This window comes from Lingula anatina, chromosome 3 (genome assembly GCF_051362555.1).
Source record: "Lingula anatina isolate TDL-2025a chromosome 3, LinAna3.0, whole genome shotgun sequence".
Lineage (NCBI taxonomy): Eukaryota > Metazoa > Brachiopoda > Lingulata > Lingulida > Lingulidae > Lingula > Lingula anatina.
This window is the reverse complement of record NC_141769.1, coordinates 5,264,160-5,276,878: the sequence shown is the minus strand read 5'-3', so window position 1 is coordinate 5,276,878 and position 12,719 is coordinate 5,264,160. Positions and strand designations below refer to the sequence as shown.

Genomic DNA, 12,719 nt, shown 5'->3' with positions numbered 1-12,719 from the left:
TTTTTCAGTATATTATGTGCTCAATGTTTGGAGTAGAAGTTTTGTGTTGGAATTAATTGGAACAATACAGATAAATCGTTTTACCTGACTGTTTAGCTGGCTTCCAAAACTTACATGTATATATTGCCACTTGGTAGCTTAGTTTTTAAAAATCATGCTTTAATGTATCACATAACTAATTATTACTTCATCTTTTGATATTTATTATGCTTTCAACTCTTGTTAAGGATGAGAATATCTTGTTGCTGTGGTTACAGACAACTGATACAGGGGCGGTTCCAGAGATATTTTCTGACAGTCTTCCAAATTATCTTTGTTGATCCATCCTCCTTTTTTGTCTGTCTTCCGACAGAAAAAATTGGATGCCTTTCAATGTAAACTTGAAAAATTCTGACCCTCTTCTGGAAGACCCAGAACACATATTCCATCCGCCCCTGTGATAGGCGGTGATGGTTTGGTAAATGTCAAGGTTAGTATAACGATACAAAATGGCTGAAGTGCCAGGATGAACGCAGACAGGCCGTGTGGGGCTCAGAGGCTACTTAATATAGTCTTGAAAGATCTGTAGCTTACAGTCTTTTCATTTGGCATGTTGTCAGTGCCCAGGATCAGTAAGCTATTTGGAACAACGGAAGAAATGAAATTAAGAATTTTTTTATTCAGTGCATCACTTAAACTAAGCTCCTGCCCTTGCGGGCAACTATGATCAACAATATTTGTGAAGATGCCGAGTTTGCCACTGGGCTAAAGCAAATCTCTGTTCTTCTACGGGGAATATGGAAAGCCAAATTGCCTTGAATTGATTTCTATATTACATTCATCTCATCATTCTCAGTAACCCACGCCAGAGCTCTCAGTCATGTGAAAATCAAATTTTATCTATCACACTCAGCCTCGGTGCATGCAAGGCCGGGTAAGACATGGATATCTGGGGAGTAGGCTGGACGTTCTTACTGATAGGCAGGTTTAGACTGACGGATATGGATTGATCGGACTAGAGCTCATAAGACAGTTGTCTAGACTATCTGGTCAAACTTTGTAGTCTCTCTCTCTCTCTCTCTCTCTCTCTCTCTCTCTCTCTGTTTTGGTCATTTTGCCAAAATTTTCATTCAACAAAACTGTTTATCTGGAAGAATTTCAACAATTTTTGTTTGGAGGAGGGGGGGGTGGGATTGACATATTGACCCTTTGGGAACCCAACACAGACAGACAGAAAAAAACACATCATTTCGGGTCATTGAATAACTTGTGTATCTTAAATGTGAAACAGATTTATACAGGATGCATCCCATTACAAACCTAAACTTATAACTCCCAAGATACCTGCAGAATCTTGTTGAACTAGACTAAGACTAATTGAGATAGGCTCAAACGAAGTGCAAAAAGGGAAAGGATTGGTTGGTGGGCAACTGGCTTTTTACTTTGCTGAGTGGCTAGACTAAACAGTTGTGTAGGTTTTGTGTCATTTTATCATCAAGAGAATGTGAATTAGGCTGTAAACAAATCTGTGAGCCAGATTTGAAAGCACTTTCCTTTAACTACAGGGGTATGTTGTTTGGTGAAGATGCTTAACCTGTTGTTTGATGAAGTTAGTGCATTTGTGAATGTGCCTTGAAATGTATATATTTACTGTATGTTTGCTCAATTTTAGTATAAGCATACCCCAACAAAATCAGCATTGGTCATGATTTTGTTTGGACACCAACAATTCAATCTTTGCTCTACCCGAAACATCTTGAGATAAGCCTGCTGAAGAATTATGGTTAGAACTCATTAAATTGGAACATTATAAATAATACACATCCATTATACAATGTTTTATTACCCTAGTTAAACTTCAAAATGTTGATTCAGATGTCTTACAAAGTAGTTGGCCTTGTGTCAGAAATTGCTTTTATGAATAACTGAAAATAATCAGTGAAATGATATTAGTATTAACTACGAAAATTGTAAGTGATGACTGTACTTCATCGAAACCCATAGTTTACAGTTTACTGCAGCACACCTTAGAGCGTATATTCCACTTCCTCCGTAAAGTGCATCATTATATTGCCATTGACATTTGAACAAACAGTGATTGGACCCCAAAGCAATGTGTGAACTTATGCAGCTAGGGTTTTATATGGAGTTACATGGAGGTTATATGGCTTTGCACAGTTCTCACCCTGAATGGACTAAATGGAATAAAGATCTGTGTTTTGATCATGTAGATTCTGGACAGAGTAGGACCAAAATTAATAAATTACAGCAATTTTGAACTTGAGAATTTTTCAACTGTGGTCCAGTCCAACATAGAATTACATACTTCGTTTCTTGTTGCTATAAATATATATATTTTTTCCAAATGATCTTGTGATGGTTTTGTTATGAAGCAGTGTTGGAAATGTGAATTAAATAGAATGATGGAGACTTTCTGTTCAGCTCTAGACGGTATTTTGAGCCATGGATAAATCATGTTTTGCAACTTTATCAGTCCATAGCCTGTCGTTCTTTACCTTGACAGAAATATCAGTTTCTGCTGGCATCCTGCTATTAGAACACGGTATTTGCACCAGAGATTTATTCATGAGAGCATCTAATAAAATTTTAGAACTTGGATTTTGATTTTCATAGATTGTACCCCTGTGCATCGACCTTTATGGAGCTTTATTGTTAGGTTTAGGTTGTTCATAAAATTTACAGGAAAATGAATTAGCTCTCAGCTGGTTTACATCATATACTTTATCTTTCTCTGCAAGACATATGGTATGAACTGGGTTTTTTAAGTTTTAGCAGAAAAAAATAATCAATAACATGGGTGTGAAGAAAAAAAAGAAGAATGATGGAATGGAATGACATATGTTGCCATCTCCTTGCCATATAAGACAATTATCCATGGAACTGTGCACCTCAATGTCTCTGACACCTAATCAGGCAAGAAATGGCCCTTTAAAATTGCGTCATTAAGAGAGAATGATGGTGAAGTGAAGGCGTTTCATCTCCTGTTGCAAAACACATGAACATAAAGGAGTAATTCCTGCCAGCTTGTTAAGTACCCAAAAATGACCTAATTAATTTTGTTGGGTGAGGCTGAAGAAAATGGGAATTATTGGCTTGATTGATAGTAATTATTATATACAGGCCCTGTAAGTCAATACTTAGTTCTGAACGATTGAATGTTGTGGACTTTGTCTGTTTTAAGAATGTTCTGCATATTTTAAGTTTCCTGTGACTTCCAATATACATCTGCATATTTATGTTAAGTGTAGATGTGAGATGGGCTACAATTTCAAACACTGCACCAGGTATTGGCCAATAAGAGATAGTCTATGCATTGTCCATTTGATGTTTCCAAATAATTTTGAAAAAAAAACATATCTCCATCTCGCATTTATGTCAAATTTCTTCGCTTCACTACAAAAAAGTGGACATGCAGTGGGTGACCCGACAGAACACATAAATATGTTTATTGTTGGTTTCCGTGATTGTCGCAGCTGTATTTGTCTGTTTCACTGTGTGAGCTGTAGACACACTTGGGACTTTTATCTCTGCAGTTTCTATATAACCTCACAGTAAGGTAACCACCAGCCATTAGCCTGTCCCAAGAGATGAGACCAGCACTCAGGGCTGCAGCAAATATTGTCTTGATGGATTGAGGTCAACCCAGTACAAAGCCTCTCACAAGGAATTGACCAATCATAACACTGCAGAATAGAGACGAGCTAATCTCTCCTTTTTTTATCTGTAAGCAAATTTGACAATGTGTAGGTAATATGTTCTTGCCAAACAGTGGTGCTGACTGTTCAAAAGCAGCTATAATATTGTCATGTGTATTGGGCATAGTTTTTGATAAGGATGTCATTAATTTAAAGAAAATTTGTACACCAAAACTTGGACTTTAGTAGCAGACTCGAAGAATGTTTCAAACCACAAAATCAGGTTATGTAGAAAAATATAAATAGTGGGACATTATTTGATCATTCAACTGCATGTTGATTATCACCAGTATAGGTGTTAAAATATTCCATTTGAATTGTTACTTAACACTTTTATAAAAAATTTAATTAAGTGTTTGTGATTGTTAGGAATTTAATGTTTTTATTTATTCTGATGCTGATTTATAGGTAAATATTTTTCCTCTCCAAAGACTCTAGTTTACTTTGACAGTGTGTGCTGCTTATTTCTAAAAAAAAATGGTAGAAAGAGGAGCATCATTTTCACAAGTTTTAATTAAAAAAAAACAAATGACAACTGCTTCACTATGAGCAAAACATGTTTGTTTTCATTGACTCAAACAGCAGTTTGCAGGGGATTAAGCGATATGTCAATACTCTTCATCTGTCTACAGCCAAGGTGGTTGTTTTTGTTGTTTGTTTTTTTTAGCCTATTCATTAATAACCAGGCAGACTTGTTTTTGCATCAGATGTATCAAGATATATCACATGGAAAGTGTGTATCAAGTTATGTTCTTGTCATGCTGTTTTTACATGAACTGGATCACATTGCATAATGGCGCGATTTCTGGGTAGTTTCAGCAAGAGCATTCAACTGATGTTTGTCCTACAAAAAAATCAAATTAAGCATTGTCCTTTATGCAATTTTATATTCTAAATTTATTTTTCTTTGCATGTTGTTAGGTCTCATGAGTTTTATCTTTGCTCGTGTGAGCCATACATTTTGTCTGCTTGCATGAATGTAATTGGCAGCAGTGCTTCGCAAACAAATTGCATCACTGTATATCCAACAAAGTACAGCATGTCCATGGAAGCACATGCCACAACCGATATGTACCTGTGCACATGTTTTGGGTAATAAGTATTACACCTACTCACTTACAATTCCAGTTCGTGCACAAGGATGATAAAGTGTGCGTGAACATGTGCAGATGTGATGTGCATGCTGAATTTGATTGCATGACTACCTGATATTTATTCCATGTAATGCTATCATTGGCACTTACACTTAGCCATTACAGAATTCTTCATATTTCTGAAATGTCATGATGACCTAGGCAAATGAGAAACAATATAATCACCCCTTTTAAAGCATTGGTGATTATTTGGTCCATAAGTATTGCTCTTAATGTTTGTTGTGAAACAAAGAAAAAAATGTTAATAATTTTGAGAGCAAATGGTGGTGATTTTCACTAGTTCCCAGTGGCTTGTTCATTATACCTACAAATTTTGTTCTTGTCTTTGTCATGAAACTCTTAATCACAGTTTGGTTTTTCATTTCTGATTTTTTTTTTTTTTTTTTTTTTTACCTCCTATGCACATGGCTCCTTATGCCAGGTGATAACATTTGGTTTAATAGTACTACAATTGCCAGTTTTGTACATTTCTGAGTGGTCAAAATATGGTACCCACCAATTAGTAGTCTTGATATGAGTATACATGCCTTTTTTTACCAGTTCCAACTGCATTATAATTTGAAGGAAAAAATTTTAATTTCTTTATATTATTAAGTAAGTTCCTTTTTGTGATAGTCAAGCAATTGAATTTTTAGTTGTCTATACTAAAAAGTAACCCCTTTTGCATAGTCATTAATGTAGACTTCTTTGATATTCAGCTTTTTTGTATATTTACAGGGAACAAGATTAGAGGACCAGAGAAGTCATCTACAACCAGTTGATGTACGTTCAGCACCAACAGTTCCAGATGAAGATTTCTTCACACTTATTCAGCGTATACAGTCAAATCGCCTTGACGAACAAAGGTCGGTTTTACCACCAAAGAAACAGTCTGAAACTGACCAAGACACAAAAAATGTGACTGAGCCAAGCACAGTGAATGGAAAAAAGAAAAAGAAATGACATTTGCATGAGTTGCAGACTTTAAGAAAAATGATACTGATGAATCCAGGATAGTATGTCATGCTGCTCGAAACAATTCCAGCTTCTTAACAATGTGAGAAAATCCATAAAAAGATACTCACAATATGGAAAATTTATCTTTTATTACCTAGTATGTTACATTTCAGTGGCATGAAGTGGCAAAGGTAGTGTTCAAATGGCATATGGTTTTAATGAAAGATCAGTTGCTTTTATATACGGATGAACCAAACCATACTTTTTTTGGATCATGCACAGTTCTTAAAACCAGAGAAGAATGGGGAAAGCATCAGTTACTTATTCTTTGAAAAGGAATTTAAACACCCATTTATGTATATCACGTTTTTTGCTTTCTGCACCTGGGTTGAAAACCCACAAGACTGAACCAAAAACTCCAAGCGGATGTATTAGAGTAAATGTATTTGTGGGAGCACTTTACTGCCTCTAGAGAGGTATTGCTTGCAATCCGGTTCAGAACCGCACCAAGTAATCACCATTACAGAGACATAGGAGAATGAAGTATTCATAATTATCATTTTCTAAGTCAAATTATTCATGAGCTACACCAATTTGGTTTGAGATGCTGATGGTGTCGCATTAAAATGAAAAGGAAAAAAAAAACCGCAATAGCTCAAGCCACTTAAAAATTATGCCACAAGATCTTCAAAATTTAACTTTTAAAAAGACAATTTTGCTGGTCATTTAACTGCACAAAGAGCACTCTAAATTTTCATCTGATCAGTAAGAGACTAGTTCTGTCCAATTTATGCCATTTGTGTCAGACAAGAATTCTAAAGTATTAAGGATTTAACACCAGAAAGCAAGGCCATTCTTGTAAGCAGTTTCAGAACCACACCAAAGGTTAAGCGATTCCAATACAACAAGGTGACAAGGATTTTAGAAATGGGATTACTTAACCAAAACATTAAATAATTGGAAATGGAAAAATTTGAAGAAGTATTCAGTCATTTCATCACAAGGAGAAGCAGTTCAGTCATATCTTATTTTAAGAGCACTCAGCAATGATAAGATTTGCCATCATATGTCCAGAGGATGCTCGCTAATTCAACAATGTATTCGCCTGGCTAAAAGTTCAAAATGGAAAGCATATTAAGTCACTGTGTCTGGATTTAGATGACACAGTCTGCTTAACCAACATAGTTAATCTTGTCTGCATTGGAAAGTTGTTCATTTGGAGCAGATAATTCTGTTTGACATATTTATGGAGTGGAGCTCACTTTTCAGTTCCTGCATGGTAATATGACATTACATTACATTTATATGTAAAAATAATTATTCACTTAACCAATTATATGGTAGGTTCTGAATGAGTGCATTCATTTGGATCTTAAGCAGCGCCAGCAGTGACTACTTTGCAAAAGATTTCACATTTTCTTTTTGGAATATGAAGCTGAGAGTTGGCCTTTTCAGGGCCATTTTGCAATGTAGATTTGGATTGATGAGCACCAGTGAGTCAAAACTTCAATCTGGCGTGCATGTAGAATGATTCTCATTGAATTATTGCATGATGGGTTTCATTTTTGTTCTTTTTTCTCCATTTTTTTCTCAAACTTCTCAGCTGTGATTGAACTGGGATGAAATGTTTCCATGACACGATAAGGTCAACCCTTGGAGCCCACATCCTAATGCAATCTAGTCAGCCAGCTCTGGGTGGATCAATAGCAAAACTGCCACAGCCCATGTCTGGGTTGGGTTAGATGTGATGTGCTGTGTATTGGCCACTTAAGTTCAGTTCACAGTGCATGCTTCTTTAAGAAGAAGCCCAGAAACTAGTTCCTGGATCCATGCTGCAAAAGTTTCATGTCACCTGGGTTGGTAAGGTAACCCGATGGGCCAAGCCATCAGTTCAAGTTGAGTTCCATCAGTCTATCAACTGATTGGGCAGCTTTATTTGGACCAAGAAGGTTAATTGGAATCAACCCAATTGATCTGAAATATTGTTAGTTGTCACATAGTAAACTCCTCATAATTCACCACCTTATACTTACCATTATTGTTTGTGTCAAACAAATTTTGTGGCATGGATTTTTTTTCTTTGGTGTGAGCTAAAACTGATGAATTATTGTATGCCCATCTTGAACCCTTCTTTAATTCAAAACATTTTCTGTTTCTCAAGTGTTCAGGGTAAAGTCTGCTCTAATTCTGAACTGTTTTAGAAGCAGCATGAGCATTTTGGTATATGTGAACCAAGTTGATTAACCCTGTGGTTTATGTAGGATTAGCATTTTGAGTTTTTATCTTTTACCTTTTAAGGTGATAATGATGTACACATTGTAATTATTATCCTACAGTGAAAAGTACTTTTTGCGCAAGCAGTAAAATCTTTACTGAAGATGGACACAACAAGCTGACAAACCTTGTCATTTATAATTATTTTTCACTTTTGTTTGGTATATTCTGGCGCACACTTTACGTTATATATCAGTAATATATTTGCTGAAAATTTGTTCACAGATGTGTACAGTGTTATATTTGTATAGATTTAAAGCAGTTACTGCATAATTATCATAATTACCACATACACAAGCACACACATACTTTTAATTATTGCCTACTGCACATTACCTACAATGTGAAGATCTGCTTTATCTGTATTAAAAGTAACATAAACACATTGGCACCAGTTTTAACGTAAGCACAATGGACTGCATTCTAAAATCTTTAGGGGGAAATTGAAGGAATGTTTTGGAATTGTTGGCCCAAGAAGTTTGCATTTAAACTCATAAACAAGCTAGCTTGAATTGACTGGAGAACTGTTTTGGATGTGGCTTACTTTGATGACTAAGGAAAAAAGTTGAAATTACCAGAAATTTTGAATTTCTAAATAAAGGTCTATTGTTCTGTGTGTGCCTTTAAAGGGGGTATTACATAGTGAAAGGATAGCATTTCTGAGGTTTATTTATTTTAATTGCTAAAAATATTTTAAATTGTTTTGTTTTATAGCATCTGGTATTGTATGATATTAATGCTGAAGTCATGTTTATTTTAAATCCAATGTTTTCAGCAGTCCCTATTTCAATAATTTCACATGGGGTATGAAGTGATGGCTTGTCCCCTTCCCCCCTCCCGCCCCTTTTTTTCATTAAATATATGATTGGAATTTTCAAACTTTTGGAGGTTTTCCACCTTTGGGTGTTCAAAAAAAAAAATGCAAAAAATTGTGGATTTCACATGCAATGATGAACACAAAAAGTTATTTTGGTTTTGCCAGTTTGTCCCTCTGTTCCCTAACTCAAAGCACTGTTGCCTTTATGCGCACAGAGCTGTTCTTAACTGTACAATACATTATTTTTGTTTAATGACAACATTTGCCACAAAATTTGCTCACACCTAAATTAAGATGTATTAGATAATTTTATATGTTAGCACACTGCAGCTCTATATATAGAGGTTAAAATTAATGAAGCAAACCAGACTCTTTTATGGGGGGGGGGGGGGGGGGGTTGAGCCTCTCCATTGTGATTCGCTTAATCAGTATAATAAATCTGTAAATTTGAAATAAACCCAGTGAATAGTCTCCATTCTAATTAAGACAAAAATGACCGTGTTTGTTTCTTTGTGATCATTGTTAAATCATTTTGCCCCTCACTTCAGGGCGAGGCCAGATTTTTCCATTCCTTAATTGGTTTATATTTCAACAAGGATGACGTATGGATCCTAGCTGGAAAAAAAAACGCCATGAAATAAACCGGATAATTTATTATAATCAGTGATCTAAAGGATCAAAACGCTTTGATTAGATTTAGGTGAAGAGGCCGTTTTTAATCGTTGATATTTTATCTTCGCCATGTCTTTGTACGGTCATGCAGTTTTAAGCATTTATATAATTATCATTTCTGAGTATTTTATTTATTTATTTATTTTTAGTTTTCATGTTATTCATTTAATTATTACGCTGTTTTAAGTGGTTCGGCTGAGTTATGATGCTCGGCCAAAGAAACAGTTATTTTGTAAGTGTGAAGACGAGTTTCTCCTGGGAAATGGTGAAGACAGACTAAAGATTTCCATGCCACGTGTTAAGGCGATTTCGTGTGTACATTGCGCAGTTCTGTCACCTATGGCATTGAGTATATAATGACATACATATATTTTCCTTGATTGTTAACATATCTGAGTCTTGAAAGAGCATTGCGAATTTTCATCAGCTTACAGAGTTTTATGAACTTGCTCCATGAGCTGTCTGGAACAATCATTTTGCTTTTATTTCATATATATTTTAACTTTTCTGAAAGAATGTGACGGAGTATTTGCTAATGTTTTTGCTTGGACATATCCTATGGTCTTGTAAGTGAAATATGTTTATTAGAAATTGTACAGATGAAATTTCTGGAAAAATGTATTCATAGGATCTTAACTAATATAAGAATAAAGAACAAAACTCGTACGTGTTTGAATCTCTCACACTCTCTCTCTCTCTCTCTCTCTCTCAATTGGCGGCATTGGAACGTTTAGTCCACATTAATTTCCAAAACACAGATACACCATTCATTATGTAGCATTTCTCTTCTACACCTTATTGTGCTATTGGCAATCTCTTTTCGTTTGAGGCGACTTTTCCAACATAGCTACATGGTTCGTAACATCCTGCACCATCGTCAGAGCTCTCTCGCGGGAAACGTTTGTGTTTCGGTGATAGCGAGCCTTTCATGACACCATGGGGCTAGATCCAAGAACAAATCGATGAAAATACGATTACATGTACTTGAAAAGTGGCAGTCGCTGCACTAAAACGAACAAACAAAAAAATCAAATTGTATATAGAATCACTTGCAGAAATACATTGCCTTCGGTACCAAGCTGTGTTTCAGCAAATAAGCCCCGTTCAAACAGCTGGTAGCTATAGGGGTCGGCATTTGTATTTGAAATATACTATTAAAGCGCCAATATTTTATCGTGCAAAAGTGTCGATAAAAGCTATATAGTTCAATTTTTAACCAAAGGCAATACTGTCATGTGCTAGAAAGTGAAACTGCTTTCAATTAGCATGAATGGTTGCTTAAAATTTTATTTTATTCACTCAATATTATTTCCATCAACAGAGGATCTTTTCGTGTTACAAATTCTACCCAACAGCATCTTATGAAGAGTGCAATAGCCTTTATAATTTATTGATCGGTGTTCACCACTTATATGACAATATGATGGCTCGTTTGTTTTGAAATGAAGATAATGATAGTCAACAAAAAAATGAAAATCATAATAATCCAAGACTAGAGCCATCCGTACAAAAGAACTTCTATACCAAAAATTGGTCCTCTCTTACCCCATTTAGAATTGGGACTTGAACGCTTGGTAGTCAACATCAAATTTAGTGTTGCTGAATCTTAATATTGCAGCCTTTTCTTTTGTTCCATAATTGTGAGAGTGGGCCAAAAATTTGCTCTCCAAAACCCGTGTTACAGTTGTTACGCATTTATTTCTGTGTCGTGAGAAAAGTGTCTCTCACTAATTACATCATCACCGTCAAGTTATGCACAACGGTTTTGTAATGTCACCGATGATGATGCTATTTAGCTTGTTTCATTTCCGAGTGCAAGAATAGCTTAGGGAACGACATGTATTGATCTTGTATGATGAACTGGTGTATGATGAATTATCTTTGCTGCGAATAATAACTCTTATGTAAACCGAGGTACACTACTCCCAGGAGTTCAACTCATTTATTGGACATGGTCACGTCACGATGATCTGGTTTTGGTTAATTCTAACAGGGACAAATTCCTGTTGTCTTCAAATATTATATTATTATTTGTCCTATGATTATTATTATATTTCTCACCAGAGATCTTGCTACACCAGTATACTAGTACCTTGTAATTATTACAGTGATCTCTTACGTAGTTTCTATAAAAGATATCATCCTTTCTGTCTCTCTTCAAACTTTCCATCCCCAAGAACTATAAGTAAGCTAACCTTCACATTACTGTTTTATAGCATGGGAATGGTTTCACAAACAAATATGAGACCGAAAATTGGTCGGAACTGCAAAAACTGAAATTCTAGTCTACTTTGTCCCAAAGCAGGTTAGTAGTAGTCCAAACAACTGAAAAATTATGCCTGTTTTAAAGCAAGAAAGTTGCAGCTAATTATAAATTCCATAAGTTAAGCCTTGATTACATTTACCACGTAATGTCCGTATGGTGCTCGTATACTGCCCGTGAAACCCTTTTTGTGTGGTGTCTCTGCGGAGGCAGGCGGTGGCCGCGCGAAATTTGTTTAAAACGAATTTAAAGGTAGACGTACAACAAATCTGATTTTGTATATAAGCACATCTTTCATTGGTTTCCAAAGGGGAAGAGGAACCAAATTTGCCACTCAGTAAAATTTGAAGGAGTGGCATTTTCTCAAGCTCTTGTCACATTATAACTTAAAACAGAAACAGATTTTAACAAATGGGGTAGTAAGGCGAATCTTGTAAAATTAACAAGAATGTTTTTGACGTGCAAATGAATTGTACATTGAGTTACCATAGTTTTCACTTTAGACATAAATGTGCATCCATAAAAAGTTAAATGTTAAAAGTTAAATGCATTACGTATGCTTATAGGGCAGCTTGGAACAATAAGACAGAAAAATTGCCAAAAGATTTAATATTTAACTTGGAGACTGAGGGTCAAGGGAAACGAGGTCAAGGTCATCACAATAAGAGACGACATTGACTTCAGAGAGATTGTATGAATATCGAACATGGAACTAAAAGGATTTTGTCAAAAACATAACGAACGGCGTCTCATATTGGCGAATCATGGAATACGTGTCAAACAGTTTGTCTACATCGACTGTGCTCACATCGTATCGCAACTTGTATCGATTCCAAGTTAATTTAAATGCATCTTTGAGTAATGTCACACACTAAATTTTCTTTTCTCCTCAAAGTCGTCCAGATTTG

At 35.5% G+C, this 12,719-nt stretch overlaps 1 protein-coding gene across 1 annotated transcript in view; it reads left to right on the top strand.

Annotated features, from left to right (window-relative positions):
- LOC106180751 (G protein-signaling modulator 2) overlaps window positions 1–10,210 on the top strand; it is a 58,247-nt gene extending 48,037 nt beyond the window's left edge. Inside the window, exon 14 of the mRNA XM_013564853.3 lies at window positions 5,567–10,210. Within this exon, the coding sequence (XP_013420307.1) occupies window positions 5,567–5,791 (225 nt within the window). The 3' untranslated portion in view covers window positions 5,792–10,210. The remainder of the gene's footprint in view (window positions 1–5,566) is intronic.
- Window positions 10,211–12,719: the final 2,509 nt, after the last annotated feature.